At 44.7% G+C, this 17,480-nt stretch overlaps 1 protein-coding gene across 1 annotated transcript in view; it reads left to right on the top strand.

Annotated features, from left to right (window-relative positions):
- The window catches only part of KIAA1549L (KIAA1549 like), a 317,368-nt gene that overhangs the window by 185,351 nt on the left and 114,537 nt on the right, over window positions 1–17,480 (top strand). The window contains exons 2-7 of the mRNA XM_044929278.2: window positions 50–2,557; window positions 2,982–3,605; window positions 5,696–5,811; window positions 8,672–8,891; window positions 10,136–10,269; window positions 16,138–16,300. Coding sequence (XP_044785213.2) covers window positions 50–2,557; window positions 2,982–3,605; window positions 5,696–5,811; window positions 8,672–8,891; window positions 10,136–10,269; window positions 16,138–16,300 — 3,765 coding nt within the window. The remainder of the gene's footprint in view (window positions 1–49; window positions 2,558–2,981; window positions 3,606–5,695; window positions 5,812–8,671; window positions 8,892–10,135; window positions 10,270–16,137; window positions 16,301–17,480) is intronic.

The following is a 17,480-nucleotide window of genomic DNA, read 5'->3' as shown; positions in this document are numbered from 1 at the left end:
AGGACCTATGATTAGCCGAGGCCTGATGGCACGATATTTCATTTCACAGGAATGGACAACCAGCAGATCGCTGTCACCCTGACCCCAGAGTCATCTCCTCATGGGAGGCTGTTACCGATTTCACCAACATGGCCTTTCTCCGAAGTCCAGTCTTCCTCAGCAGTGGACAGAATGAAGCCTGGGCCTGGAGCGTCTCCTGACAACACGAGCTGGCCGCAGTCTGCCTGGACGGCCCTACCCAAGACACACCGCCGAGCTCGGGCCCACGGGGACTTCTCTCCTTCCCAAGGCAGCGCACGCAGCGCCTCCCTCGAGGCTTCCAAGGATTCCGCCGAGACCCTGGTCCAGCCAAGACCTCCAGGGGGGAAAGAAGCGGCCGCCGTGTCAGGTTTGCCTCACACCAGCATGCCGCCCCCACTGCCCACCCTCCCGCCAGTGACGTCCTTCACTGCTGGCCTCCCGTTGCGGCCACCGCGGGTAGGGACTCCTTCCATTTCAGAACTACATTCCCCGAGGGCAGATGCTCTCCTCTCATCTTCATCTTCTTCATTGGCTCCCGACTCACCTCATTCCATCATCTTTTCTAAGGCAGCAGAGCAACACACCAAAGTGCCTTTATTCCCCCACACAGCTCCAACTGACTCCTCCTCAAGTCAGAGCATAGCGAATCCCCTAAACCCATTTGCTGAGGAAATGAACCACACTCCATCCAGAAATGCCCAGGATTTAATAGGCATCCCTCGTCTAGGTTTTTCCGGATCCTCCAGCCCAGCAGGGGGTCCTCACTCAGCGGGCTCCCCCTCACCTGAATTTTTGAGCTCCGTGGCAGACCTGGCCCCTTTGTCTCCCGCTCCCCCAGCCTCTGGAAGTCTTCTTCAGCTTGCTGGTGGAAGGCCCTCATTGTCGATGTTGGAAGTGGCTCCAAGTCTTGCATCCACCCAGCCAACTGAAGCTGAGGTGGCTGAAAGAGCACATAATGGGGTGTCTCTGCCAACCTTGAAGAGTGAAGCAACCCACGAGGCATCCTCACTGGTCCAGACTGCAGAGTCAGTGGCAGTGGGAATGACCAGCCCGGAGGCAGCCCGTGCTCCAGCAAAGAACTCTGCTTACCCCCTGCGTGTGTCAGCAACCCCAGAGAATTCCAAAGGGCCCACCCTTTCAGCAGAACACAAATCTTCCCCTTTGGTGCCTTCTCCTCTGCCTCTCACCACAGCTGACCAAGGACAAGAAGGCCCTTCTGGGGCAGTTCCCACATCCCCATCAAATGGCACAACAGCAGACTTCCCCTCCACGCCTGCCCCGCTCCAGCTGGCATGGAGTCATGCCTCTCCATCCGCCGTGCCCCAAGTGCCAACTCCTCAAGAAGCAGGTAGTGATGGGTCCCCTCCCACAGCAGCTACAGACCTCCTCCTCTCAAGCACATTTCCTCATCATCCTTCCATGACCTGGACATCTCCCCTGCAGAAGGAAGATAGCATGGCAGCTGTTTTAAAGAAAAACGAAAAGGCAAATTTGACAGTTGCTCTCCAGACCCTTCCGAGTAAAGAGAGTCTAAGTCTTCACGCTGTAGGTGGATTCACCTCTGATTTCAGCACTGATCATGTCTCTACAGACATGACACCACCAGGAACCAGCCTCCTTCCTTCTGAATTACCTCCATCTTCCATCCCCTTCACACGAGCTACCCAGACTGTGTCCCCATCTCATAGTTTTTCCAGGACCAAGCCAGTGACTTACACAGCTGTGACAGACCATTCTGAGTTGCCAGTTTTGGCTTCCAAACAGGTGGCAGCTTTTCCCTCCTCCAGTAAGGTCTATGATTTCTCAACAATGGGAGGCATGAGGAAGCCAGCAACCACAGATGTTTTCTGGAATTCTGTTGCAGCAGAAGCTGAGTCCCTTTCCACAGAACCCATGATGTCTGGCTGGCTGCAGCAAACAAATTATGATGTAAATGGGCACACAATTAACTCTACAAGTTGGGAAACTCACTCAGCTTCAGCCACTTCTCCTGGTGGTTTAAATTCCACTGCCAATACAATAAAATCTCAGGATTTCAAAGATAATGTTGGGCATTCAGTGACTGTGGAAGGTTTTAGCATCCAGGATCCAGGGTCTGGTATGAGCACCAACCAGCCCATCCAACAGTCAGATGTTACCACGGTTGGAAACCATACAGACTTCTTGTCCATAAACACTAACAACTACACCAGAGACTTCCAAACAACTGAGATTGGAGATTACCCACGTATAAGCCAACAAGCTGTGTCTCGTCCCCATCTACAGTCACCTGCCCACCCAACACATCCACTTGTGCTGAGCTCTCCAAGTCTGACTTCCACAGCTCGCTTGCCAGAAATGCTTTCAGATGAAACGGATACAAGTTTTCAAATCGCCGGTGACATCTATCCATCTCCGGGGATAAATACTTCCCCACCATTCCAGGATATCCAGAGGTTTCACTCTACTGCTGAATCGCCTTCTCTATCAACCAGTGCCTTGTTCAGGACCCCGTCCAAAGCACCATGGGCTTCTCAGCACCCTGAGAAATGGACAGGTGCAACCGCTAATGCAGGTAGTTTGTTTCCTGGTCCCTCCCAAGATAGAAATGTGACTGCTTCTGGGGCCAAATCATCTTCAGGCTCAACACAAATACCTAGCTTTGCTCCAAAGGAGCAGATACGCCTGATTTTAGGATGATGAATGAGTTATTAGTCCAGATAGTCATGACCTTGATCTTCGGCCGACTTGATTTTTTGGAACGTATTCAGAATTTAAGTGTCTTTATTTCCACCCATAGCTTTGCTCTAAGTGGCATTCTCATTATGGTTAATTGACTTAATGAACCTAAAGCCATTTTGCCTAAATTCCAGAGCTCAGAGACCTCTCACCCCAACAAACCTGAAAGTGACATCCATTCATCCCCACAAGTGGTGTGTTCATTCCGTGCCAATGACACACTTTGCCTTTTCTCTTTGCAGTGGACTCCTCAGTGTTGCCCAAGGCAGAGCCGACAGCAGCAGCAGCAGCAGCAGCAGCCACGTTGTTTCTTCGGAAATCAAGTCCACTGGTGCTGTCTGCAGCCCTGGTTGCTAAGGGCACCGGCAGCAGCCCTTCGGCCATGGCCTCGGGATTAGCCAAGAGCAGCTGGACCACTGCTCTAGCTAAGAACATCACGAGCAGTGCAGCATCTGGCCCCAAAGCAACACCAGGGGTGGCTCATCCAGCCTTTTCGTTCACACCGACCTACATGTTTGCAAGAACAGCACACACCATGAGCACTCACACAGCCATGCAAGGGAACATGGGCGCTACCTCTGGCCTGTTATCCACAACACACCTCCCCAGGAAACCACAAGCCATGCACACGGGCTTCCCGAACCCCACCAACCCAGACCTGCCCAGGGTGTCCACCACTCGCCCGCTGACCATCACAGCAGCCTTGACGTCCATCACCGCACCAGTGAGGGCCACCCGGATGCCGCCTTCATCAGCAGAAAACACAGATGTTGCTCTTCCTGCTGTGTCCACTGCTGTGGTCACAACTGGCAAGACAGCATCCAACCTGGAGTGTCACATGTCCAGTAAGCTCCTGGTGAAGACAGGTAAGAGTTCACTGCCCTGATTTGATGTGAAAGCTGCAAGAGCATCCTGGCCTCAGAGATGTAGCAGAATTCTTAGATTTCTTTGAGATCAGTGGTTCTCAACCAGTCCCTGCCACCACGTCTGGAGACGTTTTTGAGTGTCTACATCTTGGAGGGTAGGGAGGGTGTTTCAGGCATCTAGTGTGTTAAGAGACCAGGGATGCTGCTAAACATTCCTACAGTGCACAGGATGGTCAGGCAACAGAATAATCCAGCCCAAAACATCCAAAGTGCTGAGGCTGAGAAGTCCTGATCTTTATTAAGTGATAGAGAAGAATCTCTTCTTTCATGTGGAGAATATGACACAGAATCTAGTCCTGGGATCCATCCTGGTATCAGAGGCCTCCTAAAACCAGTTCCACTAGGGAGTCTGAAAAAGCAAAGGTACACCAAAATTTGCCCGTAGAGCATATCTGCAGGTGAACCTTGATGATGCGATGTCTACAGTGATGTCTCACACGTGTGAATGCTGTGATTAGTAAAATGCACGATCATAGGAAGGGCAACAGAACTCAGAAGGACTCTGGCATGTGTCTTCTCAACCATCGGATACTAAGAGTACAGCCATGGTTCTCTGTGTTGGCGCCTGAATTCTCTTCTGATGTTAAAAAGGAGACCAAAGTTGGGGTGGTAGATGCTGGTTTTTTAGCCCCCACCTCTGAGTTGCAGCAAATGGGCCAAGAAGGCACACGGATGCTTTTAATAGTATGGTAGTGTCTGCTATAAAAAGCATTAGAAACATTGTTTGAAAGAGCATGCCAGTGTTGAATGCTCACGTCCCGCCTTCCTCTTCACCCCACAAGGAATTAAATGAAATTATTTCTTGAGACACATCCTATTCTAAAATGGGAAATTGTGAAGCTAGGCATAGCAGAGAGCACAGTATCTTTTTCAATTTCTCAAGAAATTATACCATCTGGTTTTCCCCTCCCTCTGCCCCCTTCCTCCAGATCTCTGCCTTCACCTCTGAGTGGCAGGCAACCCCAGCCTCCTTGATGTGGAAGTCTGGAACATTCTCCACTCCCTCTTCTTCACAACCCCCCTCACCCCAGCCACACCCAGTTGGTTCCTTCCTTTCTGCCTCCTGAATGCCTCTTCCCTCCACCCCCACAGCCCCTTTCCTGGTTCACATCACTCACCCACATTCTGCAACAGCAGCCAGATTTCTCTGTTTACCTTCAGACTCCCCCCACCCCTCCAAATCTCTTCTCCAGTCTGCAGTCAAGGGAAGCTTCTAAAGTGCACGCCTTTGCTTTCCCACTGCCCTCAGGACCAGGCCTGGACTTGTAGACTGAAGTATTCACTTCTCTCCCCTGTGCCTTTGCACTTGGTCTTCCCTCTGTTGGGAGTGACCAGGGCAGTCCCTTTTGCCTTGGCCCAGCTCACGCCCATCATCCTCCAAGACTTCATGGAAGCATCAGTTCCTCCCGGAAACCTTCCCTGATCCCCACCCCCTTGCCCCAGTCAGGGCCGGATGCTTCTCCAGGGGCCTCCAACTACTTCCTAGGCTTCCCTTCAGGGAGCACCTGTCGTGCTCCATCACAAATGCCTCTTCTCCATGCCAGGTCTCCATCCTGCTTGTGGGGTGGGGACTGCCCCTCCTGATGCAGGGTCAATTTAGGCTGTTTTAGGATGCAGGGCCTGCCCTTAAGGAGGCACTCGGGGATGCTGTTGCAGGAATTTCCTTGCATGCAGACCAGTCAGAGGCAGGCATGTTGGCTTTAGCCTGGCTTTCCGAGTTAGAGGCAGTGACGCTCAGAAGTGAGCACCACTAGTGTGCTAGCCGTCTCCACTAGGGCCACCCAAATGGCTGGGCCTTCTTCCTTTAGGACGTGAGCGGGACCAACAGAGCTGCCGCTCCAGCTATGCTAAATGGGAAAATTGTGAAACTAGGAAATTAAACCATCTGGTTTTCAGTTGGCCCTGTGCCCACCAGCTTTGCTCAGAACCTGCAGGGGTTGCTGGGTGGCTGGGGAGGAGCAGAGGGCTCATGAATTATGTGGGAGGTCTGCTGCCTTCTGCTGATGGTGTGCTTCTCTTTCACCCCACAGTTCTCTTTCTGACCCAAAGGCGGATGCAGATCAGTGAAACCCTGAAGCTCAATATAGCCAAAGGGCTCACACAGGCCTTGCGGAAGGCATTCCACCAGAATGACGTCTTGGCTCATGTAAGCCCCCTGTTCTTGAAACCAGGCTCATCCAGCCACGTCTTCTTTTTGGGTCCAGAGTCTGTTTACATTGCTTCTCTCCTCCCTGGGCACCATAACCATCACGGAAGTAGAATCTTTCCTCATTCATCATTTTGGCAAATAGCTAATGTGTGGTAGCAGGAGAAGGAGGTCAAATTCTGAGATAGAAAATTGAGGATAATTGTGTCTAGTTTTGGGGTTGGTTTTTTAAAAGCCTGGATGTACTTTATAAAAATTGCCCCATTATCCTGTTATTTGGGGAAAGTATTTAATTGTGTCAGTGTAATTTTGCAGAAATCATCCACTGCTTTTTATCTTTCCTCACCATGGTAAACAGTTGGCGATTTATTTCTGGACATTTAAAAATTACTGACTTGTAAATTGAGTCCAACTTTGCTTAAATTGAGAGCAACAGACAAGAAAATAAGCATTTTTTTTTTTCTCTCCAAACACTTTCATGCCAAGTACTATTTAACAACCACCAACTGATTTTGATGGCATATCCAAGTGATGGAAGTTTTGCTCTACTCCCTTTTGGTTTGATTCCAAGTTTTAAAGCAGTACATGTGATGGGCAGTCAGTGGACAGCCCTTTACATCACTTAAAAATATCGCTCCAGCTTTCTGCTCTGATGCTCTGCACAGCTGCATTCAAATTAGTGGTCCTTCCCTGCCACCAGACCACGGACTAGGAAGGAGATTGGGTACAGTTTATTCATCATTGTTAATCTCTTTTATATAGTTCTGAAAAGAAGAAGAGGAAATGCTCTCCACAAGAGACATCTGTGGTTTCTGCACCAGAAACTTTATCTGAAAGTTGAAAATGTCAGTGTTTCCCTGTGGTTACCTGAGACAGATTGCATTAAACTTTGGTTGTTTGCAAATTAGCCTCCCAGTTTTTGCTCTTTGTTGCATATCATCACAGAGCCCTGTGAGAATTAGTATATAGTAGTTATTTTTAAATCAGTTTTTATTTAAAAAAACACTGAAGATTGGGATTGTCATATATGCACTACTTTATATAAGATGATAACTAATAAAGACCTACTATATAGTATAGGGAATTCTATTCAATACTCTGTAATGATCTATATGGGGAAAGAATCTAGAAAGGAGTGGATATATGGATATGTATAACTGATTTACTGCACTGTACCACAGAAACTAACACAACACTTTGAATTGACTGTGGTTCAATAAAAATTTAAAGAAAACACCGAAACATATTTCTTTCAAGAGGATGGTGATATTATCACCATGAATAGAAGTCAGGATCATTTGCCACAAATAGAAGGTAATGATAAAAATGAAATAAAGGAGTTTCCTGATGGTCTAGTGGTTAGGATTTGGCGCTTTTACTTTCACGGCCCAGTTTCAATCCCTGGTCAGGGAACTGAGATCCTACAAGCTGCATGGCATGGACAAAATTAAAAAATAAAAATGAAAATAGTGGAGACAGCCTGTTAAATTCAAGCTAGATATTACTGCTTGCAGAAGGCATTAAGGCTGGGGCCTGGCGTCCCTTTGTTTGTTTAAAAATATGATTAGCAAGGATTAGAGAGGTGTTAGAAGTCAACTGTCCTCAAACTGAGACTTGCTTCTTGAGATATTATTATTAGGAGGATGGGAATGGGAGTCACCTTCTTTCTGGGTGATTTGGTGGTATTTGGTGTTGTGTCCGTGTTCCATCCAGAAATACCTCTTGTCCCACCTAATGTCACCTTGAACACGAGCTTCAAGTGACAAGGTGCTGAGGAGCACACAATGTGAAGGAAGCAAAGGACACCCAGCCTCCTGCAAAATCAGTTGTCTTGGTTTCTTTGGCAAAAAACATGAGACTCCTAATGGAGATGGAAGAAGAAGGGGAGGAAAGGCGGTGTTCGAAACACCCTGAACTGTTGATATCAAACACGAGGAAAGCAAAACAAAATAAGAATAAGGTCAAAAGCCTCAAAACTCTTCCAGCTGGGTGAGAAAGAGCTCAGATCATCAGCATCCCTTAGGACTCCTTTGCTGTAAGAGAAATTCTCCATGGCCCAGCCTTGCCTTGGTCATGAACCAGTTACAAGCCAAGAATAGAGTTAAATCTGAACAGTTCTCTCAGTTTCTAAAGAGAAGGATTCACCTCATCTACTACCTGGCCCTTGTCTGGAAGGGGCCCGAACTTAATCTATCATTTCTGCCTTTTAATGTTTATGTTCTTGTGCTCTGTCACTCAGTCGTGTCCGACTCTTTGCAACCCCATGGACTGGGGCCCACCAGGCTTCTCTGTGCGTGGGATTTTTCAGGCAAGAATACTGGAGTGGGTTGCCATTTCCTGTTCCTGGAGATCTTCCCAACCCATGGTTGAACCCACGTCTCCTGCATTTCCTGTATTGCAGGTGGATTCTTTACCCACTGAGCCATCAGGGAAGGCCCTTTAATGTTTATAAATGATGAGAAATATGGTACAGCCATTTTCCCAGCATTCCTACCCCAGGAAATCTCTTTTGCCTGCTGTCTCCTGCCTGCCTTCCTGGGTGGTAATTGGTGCTCACAGGATTAAACTGAGACACTTAAGGAATAAAAAAAAACTACCCACAGACTTAATTCTGTTTCAGAATTAAATATAGATTTAATCCTATATCCATAGGTTCAACACAAATTATATTTTGTTGTATTCTGATATTTTGAGATCTGCCAATCCCATCAGCTTATAGCACTGCTAGGATATTTGTCAAATGGGAACGTCCTCCTCCCCAGCCATGCTGAGTAACCATTGTGGTTCTAAGAAACACCAAGAGAGACTTAAAGTATGGTGGAAATGAACACTAAGTTCTTTGGGTCCATTTGTCTTGTAGGTGGACCTTCTGGAACATTCTCACAACATCACCGTTGGTTATTACGCCACCAAAGGGAGGCTGGTCTACTTGCCTTCCGCAGTGATCGAAATGCTGGGTGTTTATGGGATCAGCAACGTCACTGCAGATGTGAAGCAGCACACCCCAAACTTGCAGTCTGTGGCTGTACTTGCCTCCCCGTGGACTCCCCAGCCTGCAGGCTACCTGCAGCTGAAAACAGGCAAGTAATTCAGAAGAAAAGGATTCCTCTTCATTCTGGATTGTGGGCGCTACCAGGAGGACACCTGTTTGAAAACTCCATCACTGGAACTTCCCTGGTGGTTCAGTGGTTAAGACGTCACACTCCCAGTGCAGGGGGTACAGGTTTGATCCCTGGTCAGGGAACTAAATCCCTCATGCCACAGCTGAAGATGCCACAACTAAGGCCTGGTGCGGCCAAATAAAAAAAGGAAAATTCCATCACTAGCTGCTCTGTCATTTCTTAGAGTCCTCGTGTACCTTCCTCCAAGGGCCTTGCTAATCTAATGTCCAAGTTCCCTGCACAGCAGCCTAAACTTTTCCAACCTGGATTCATGAGAAATATTCCTTCACAGAAGTCTTCCCAATTTATATGAGTATATAGTACTTATGAGCATCAGGTACTGTATTTTTTTTTTCCTGTATTACCAATGGATACTGAAGAGGGTTGAGTATCCTCAGCATAAAATCTGTGCTTTGCAACAACATGTTCAAGATGCCCTTGAATTAGAATCTTTGAGCTTAGGCCTTAGAGTCTTTGTTTTAAACTCCCTGGTGGGACTTCCCTGGTGGTCCAGTGGTTAAGAATAAGCTTGCTAATGCAGGGGTCACAGGCTCTATCCCTGGCCTGGGAGTATTCCATATGCTGCGAGGCAACTAAGCCCATGTGCCACAGCTACTGAGTCCGTGTGCTCTGCAACAAAAGCTCACTGCACCTAGAGAAAGCCCCCTCTTTCCACTACTAGAGAAAGCTCTTGCACAGCAGTGAAGACCCAGTGCAGCCTAAATAGATATATTTTTTTAATTTTTTATGTTTTTTAAAATTCTGATCTTGTGGTTTGAAAGCCACAAGAGTAGAGGAACCATTGAAACTGAAAGACTCAAACAACTTAGTCATGTAGGTCAATTGACTTTTTTTTTTCCTTCCAAAGAAATAGAAGACATGATCACTCTAAAGTCATTTTGTTGTCTTGGAGCAGATGTTTCCATATGCCAATAATTGAAATCACAAAATTCTTTGCATTGGAGGGAATCTCAGGTTCGATTATGTTTTTAATTCTTCTATATTATAAATCACTTTAAGAGCCACTTCCAAAACTATGACTGTCCTTATTTGCCTGATTTCTCTAATGTAAAATCATGCCATTTTGTATCATGACTGCTGTTAAGTTCAAGGAATTAAGACCTAGAGCTTTGGTGAGCGTTGATTTATTACTCTCATTCTAGTGCTACAGTTTGTGAGCCAGTCCGACAACATACAGTCCTGTAAATTTGCTCAGACCATGGAACAGAGGCTACAGAGGGCCTTCCAGGATGCTGAGAGGAAAGTTCTGAATACTAAAAGCAACCTGACGATTCAGGTAAGTGGGAGTGTGCTTTAGCCTGTAGTTGACAGAGGCCACCCGGAACCCAAATGTTGGCAAGAAGTGCTTTGGTTCCCCCATTTCAAAGCTGCCTTTGTACTTTGGGTATGTGAGGATATTTAGAGTTGATCATATAAGAGAGATGGTATACCCCTGTGTACCTGCTGTGATTTGGGATTCTATGTTTATTTTCCCTTGTGAAGCTTCCTCAAGTCTTTCTAATATACTTATTTTTTTTTAATGTACTAGAATATACTCTATATGTCAGATGTCTCATATAAAATGAATCATTTCTAAATAACTAATTCACCTAATATTTCCTTTTCTGTGATTTTAATTCAGTTTATTTTCCGGGTATCCACAGGAACAATCACCTTAGTTTAAGGACACACATCTTATATTTAGGGCTTACTATGTGCCAGGACTGTGCTAAATGTTTTATAAATGCTTTGCTACATAATTCTCAAGACATCCTTCTGAGGTGTTATTATCAGCATTTCACAGAAAAAGGAATGGAGAGAATGGTAAGAAACTTCCAGAATTAGGACTTGAGCCAAAGCCTGTACTCTAATCCACCATGCTCTGCTAGCATCAACGCAACGTAGAAATGGGATCCTTGATGAAATTTTCAGCAGGCATTTGACTTCTCTTCTAGGGCAGTCTCAGTACTGGTATACTGTATTTCAACTTCCTGAATTTGCAGTAGACATGCTACCAAATGTCTCTCTCAGACCCATTTTTTACATTTCTATAGATGACATCTCCCTAAAGACAGATGCTTCTTAATAATTTTCATCCAGTCCCCAAATTTCTCTGATTGTACTAACCAATCTGTCTGTTTTACTGAACTAAAAAGCCTTTGCAATTAAACCCAGTGGTTTTAAAATTGACATTTAGCTTAAATGAATTATCAGCAAAGCCAATATGATGTGGAAGGCATACAATTTAATTTGAATGAGCAGTTGTCCCTTTCTAGATTCACCCAAAGTATATATGGAAGTATCTCATTATGATCTGGTTCATATTTGACTAAGATCTAAAAACATGTCACAGACATAAGATTTATGTAAGGAGTGTGACTCAGCTCCTTTGTGGGGGATCTTTTTCTTTCTGATTGCGTTTGTGATCCTCACAGGTACATGAGTCTTATTGAAGCTTGGCAGAGGAACATATTCTAATTATAATCAGGAAGTACAGACTTACAGAGCAGCTTCTTTTTATCAGCCAGTGGAAGGGACACCAAGATAAATAAGCTGCCCTTGGCCTTAAGAAGCCTCTCTTGTGTTGTTGTATGGTAGTCATGGCCATGAGATGAAACTTTATAAAGTAAGCAACAAACACTCCTTGGAAAAGACTACAGCAGGCAATTAGAAAATTGCATCTAAATAGATTTTAGATGCTCTTGAATGTATCAACAGCTCTTGATATGAATGGGTAATTGGGTGAATTGTTTTAATAACCCTCGTTCACTTTTTGCCTTGGCTAACAGGAAGCCCAGAGCCAAAGCTGTTGTGTAGATTTAATAACCCTCTAGGCCACGATGTTATGCATAGATTGTTACATGCTAATCATCCCCCAGGGTTGTCATTAATCTCTTTTTTAAAGGACCTGGTTTTGCAATTAATAAATTTCCCTTTTATTGTATTAAATATAATTTGTGGGGCACCTTAGATCTCTTGTGTAATAAAACCATGTAAATATTTAATTTTTTCGGAGGGTCATTGAAAAAGTGACTTCTTAGTTTTTACTTGTATAGCATTGGTATTAAGGGCTAGATTATAGTAGGCTCAAGTAAGACTTTTTGATTATAAGCAATGGAATGCAAGCTCACAAGGCTTATGCAAAAAGAGGAAGTGATTGGCTCATGTAACCGAAAAGTCTGTAGCTTCTTACTTCAGGAACAGTTGGACCCAGGTGCTTACATGATTTCTTCATGAAATTCTCTCCTCATCTCTTGGCTTGCCTTGCTATAGGCTGGCATTATCCTCAGGCTCCTGGTACCTCCAAGTTTGTCTCATCTTTATTACTCATAGTCTCATGGAACCAGAGTGCCTTTGGTTCCATGTCATTCCAGTCAAAATCCTGGGATTAGTTTTCATTGAATCCTCTTGGATCATGTGCTCATTTCTAGACCAGTAACTGTGATTGAGGATATGAAATGTCCCAGTCAACTAAGCCTGACTGAGATACCCACTCCTGGAACCTGACCGGGGCAACTCTACCCAAAGCACATGAACTCATAGGACAGAAGTGGTGTTTCCTCAAGAGAAATTGTGGTGCTGACATGGAAGAAGGAAGAATGGATACTAAGGATGAAAACAATGGCTTTCCATTCCATCAGCTTTATGGGTCTAATTAACTAAATGAATCATGGCACGAGTGAATGGGAAGTAAGAGATGATGTCAGAACCCAAAGGAATCTAAGAATAGAGGGGTGATGGGAAAGTGTTCTATGCAAGGGCATGACTATGAGGGAACCGTGATATGACCTTGTTTTCAGGCCTTTGGTTTCTTCTTCTTTATGAAGCTGTTGTTAAGTAGCCCCCAAGAATGACTACACTTTTCTTAGCTATAAAAAAGATGAGTAAAGAAAACATAAATGGAAAGACATTCTGTGCTTATGAATTGGAAGACTTAATGTTGTTATGATGTCAAGTACTACCAAGAATGATTGATAGATTCAATCCAATCCCTATCAAAATTCCAGTGACATCTTTTGCAGAAATAGAAAAATCTATCCTACAATTCACATGAAATCTCAAGGGACCCCAAATTGCTAAAACAATCCTAAAGAGGAAAACAAAGTCGGAGATCTCACACTTCCTGATTTCAAAACTTAGTGCAGAACTATGGTATTCAAAACAGGATGGAACTGGCATAAAGATAGAAATATGGACCAATGGAACCAAACAGAAACCCCAGAAATAAATACATACATGATCAAATGATTTCTGACAAGACCATTAGGTGGGGGAAGGGACAGTCATTTCAGCCAATCAGTTCAGTTCAGTCCTGGGTGTTCTTTGGAAGGAATGATGATAAAGCTGAAACTCCAGTACTTTGGCCACCTCATGCGAAGTGTTGACTCATTGGAAAAGACTCTGATGCTGGGAGGGATTGGGGGCAGGAGGAGAAGGGGACGACAGAGGATGAGATGGCTGGATGGCATTACCGACTCAATGGACGTGAGTTTGAGTGAACTCTGGGAGATGGTGATGGACAGGGAGGCCTGGCATGCTGCAATTCATAGGGTCGCAAAGAGTCGGACACGACTGAGCAACTGAACTGAACTGAACTGAATGTAAACCAGGGACTTGAATAGATGTTTGAACACCAGTGTTCATAACATTATTCACAGCAACATTAAGTGTCCATCAGCAGGTGAATGAATAAATAAGTGTAGTATATCTATGCCAGGGAATATTATTCATTTTTAAAACAGAGGGAAATTCTGACACGTGCTTCAACATGGGTGTACCTTGAGGACATCATACTAAATGAAAGAAGCCAGCCACAAAAGGACAAATACTGTATGACTGCACTTATGAAAAGTGTTTGAAGTAAAGTCGCTCAGTCGTGTCCGACCCTTTGCGACCCCATGGACTGTAGCCTACCAGGCTCCTCCAACCATGGGATTTTCCAGGCATGAGTACTGGAGTGGGGTGCCATTGCCTTCTCCAGGGGATCTTCCTGACCCAGGGATTGAACCCAGGTCTCCCGCATTGCAGGCAGACGCTTTTACCATCTGAGCCACCAGTTTAGCTTTGTCAAATTAATAGAGACAGAAAAACTGGTGGTCCCAGGGACTAGGAAGAGGAAGAAATGGGGAGTTATTTAGTAGGTACAGAGTTTCAGTTTGGGATGATGGAAAAGGTTTGGAAATGGACAGTGGTGATGATTGCCCAAGAATGTGAATGTACTTAATGCCACTGTACACTTTAAATGGTTAAAATGGTATAACATAATGTGTATTTTACCACAGAAAGTATGAAACTAATATAGTGGTGTATGTTAATGAAGTCTCCTCAATAAACATGTTCTCAGTTAAAAAAAGTATAACTTACTTTGTCAAGTGTAGTATGTACTAAGATACCATACTGCAAGCTCTTTGGGATCCAGTGAGATTTAGTTTTGTTGAAAAGAAACAAGCATATATACATACATACATACATATATATATATATATATATATAATGTTCCAAATAGAGATAAAGATTGCAAAGTTACTTTAGTTATTATTTTTTAGCTGACAGTACAGTGAGGTCTTTTGAATTATTCAGAAAGAAGTACCTTTCTTCTTGGTACCTTGGGAAAGAGGTGTGAATACTTGTGGCTAAACCACATTCCAAAAATCCTCCGGAGAGGAAGTAAGAGTTGACCAGAAAAGTTGACTCCAAATATCAGTAATCATGGGACTCTAGGCGCTGTGTTAGAGAACTTAAAAAGGAACTTGCTCTTATGGGAAAAACTTCGCAATAGCTTGAAGAAGCTTACTCTTGACAGTCTTCAAAGTAAGTTTTAAAAGGAATGCTGCAGAGATATCTGTGTCTGAGCACACAAAGGTTTTAGACAGACTGGGTATCCTGGCAAAAAGAGAGGACATATTCAAATGAAGGCAATTTGAGGAAAGTCCAATGAAAAGGACTTTGCAGAAGTGTGCCCAGGCTCTAGGGGGACCAGGGGGGTGGTGCAGCTTTCAAGGCTGTGACTTTGGGGCTGATGAGGTGAGGGGACGGAGCAGTTGTGGGAAACTTGGGCCAGAAGTGCCCAACAAGAGCTGTGACCCCCCCAGGAGGGAGCTCCCAACACCAGCTCTCTGACCTCACTCTCCTCCTTCTCGCCCACATCCTCCTGAGCTCCCTGTAGCTAACACCAGGGCACCAAGTAGCCCATTGGTGTGGTCCACAGAATTCTGCCTCTGGGGGCACTGAGCAGAATGAGGGCAGGGTAGCAAATGGATCTGGTGGGGGAAGGGGCAGACATCCAGCTCAGAAGCCCACAAAGACTGTCTCACCAGGCAGAATGTCTTCCTACTGCATCTGTTTTTCACATTTCATCTGTGGGGTGTTTGTGTGTATATACACTGACCCATGAAAGTCTCATTTCTTCATAACTAAAAACCTGACTTAAAGATTCAAGAAGAAAACTATACCATCTCATAGTAATATTAACATATTCTATATTGAATTGATAGACCACAATGAAATGGAATCTCTCTCAAAAGAAGCTGTTTTCTATTTCTGCATTCTTATTGTCATCAGTTTTCATCATGCTATCCATTACTAGGTTGGTGACCAGTGGCGTGCATTCTCTGTCCTTTCAACTTTAAAATTCCCCAGAAGTTTGAATCAGGCTTTCTCGGTCTGAGCAGTTGAGCCCTCCTTAAATTTATCATTCCTATGCTCTATAGTGTATCTTCAGAACCATAAAAATAGCCTGCGACCATTTAGCCCCTGGAAAAGATACAGCACCAGTGGTTAAAACCTGAAGTCAGGCTGCACAGGTTTGGATCCTGGCTCTGTCACTTATTAGCTGCGTGACCTTGGGCAAGTCCCTTGATCGTTCTGGGCTTCAGTTTCCTCCTCTGTCAAAGGATATACCTCCATGACAGGATACACCTCCTAGGGTTGTGGTGAGGATTAAATGAGATCATGTGCCCTTGGAACGATGCCTGGTACGAGATGCCTGGCATGTTGTGAGCCGTCATAAGTGACAACTGATGTTATTCTTATCTCTTCCTTGCTCTCTTCCCACCTCCCTTTCATTCCTAACCTCTCCTTAAGCTTCTCTTCCCACGGCCTCCATGAAACAGACCCTCATCTTATTTGGCATGTCTCCCTCCCCTTTCCTCCTGTGTCCATTCAGATGGTGAGCACATCCAACGCCTCCCAGACAGTCACCTTGGTGTACGTGGTGGCCAACCAAAGCTCCTTCCTCAACGGCACCGTGGCCAGCAGCCTCCTCCGCCAGCTCTCCGCTGAGCTGGTGGGGTTCTACCTCACCTACCCGCCGCTCACCATCGCTGAACGTGAGTATGTTCGAGTTATGTTTGAATCCCTGTAGGACTCTACCATCTTCTGCGGGAGCTTGTCCGTTTAGCAAGCCTCCATGGTGCCACATGCTAACTCTTTTGTCATAAAATCACAACTGTAATATGTGACTGAAGGGGGTTGAATTGATAAAAACATCACTGCATGTTGTAAAAAGCACTGGCTAGGTGCTTTTACCCTTCACTTGTCTTGTCTCATTTAATCTTCACAACTACCCTCTATGGTAGGTGCAAAATTAGTGCCATTTTGCAGAAATGGGAAAATTGAAACTCCAAGAGGTTTAACTCCAAGATGCCTACTCTGACATAGCTGGTGAGACATCGAACCTGGGGCTTGAACCAAGCAGTCTGTCTTCTTAGCTTATAACACTGCCCGGTAGAGCGTCTGTCTGTCCTCATGGCAATCTTGGTTGCTAGGGTTTCCCTCACTTCTGCCATCACCAAAAATTCCCAGGCCTTCAGCCCTTGCCTGGGCTATAGATATTATAATGCAGCTCACGTGCAGTCAGCATCGTGACTTCACTTGATGAAGTCCCCATAGGCTTGTGGCCTCCTCTTTCTCTAATGCTTCAGTTGCATAATCCTCATTACCATGCAGCAGGCATAGACTTTGAAGATGCAGCCTACATTTTGTACCCAAACACTTACTCAGTAGCCAAAGGAAGTATAGATCCCTGCTCTTAAATTTAATTGTTGATACATACTCAAGGTCACTGGGTAAGTGTTTTTTTTTAAACATGTATTAGCAAAGTTGTTTTCATTTCCCTCTATGGTTCCTTTTTATATTGTAAATAAGTGAGATAATGTGCTAATGTACTTATTAGCACAAAGTAGCCACTCAGACTTTATAAAAATGTTAGTTTAGTGGCAAGCTTTTGTGAATTTCCATGTACTCAGAAAAGATGACTCTGGATTTTATGGAAAAGATAATGTCGAACACATGTATACCTGTGGCGGATTCATTTTGATATTTGGCAAAACTAATACAATTATGTAAAGTTTAAAAACAAAATAAAATTAAAAAAAAAAAGATGGCATTATGTCACCTGGTAGCATGTGAAGGATTTATTTTCTTTGATCATCTTGATAGTCTAAGAATAATAATAATAACACAACTGTGATTTACTGAGTACTTATTATGTGCCAAATAATGTGCTAA

The sequence above is a fragment of the Bubalus bubalis genome, chromosome 16 (genome assembly GCF_019923935.1).
Source record: "Bubalus bubalis isolate 160015118507 breed Murrah chromosome 16, NDDB_SH_1, whole genome shotgun sequence".
NCBI classification, from domain to species: domain Eukaryota; kingdom Metazoa; phylum Chordata; class Mammalia; order Artiodactyla; family Bovidae; genus Bubalus; species Bubalus bubalis.
The sequence above is the reverse complement of the archived record's forward strand: the minus strand, read 5'-3'. Positions and strand labels throughout refer to the sequence as shown.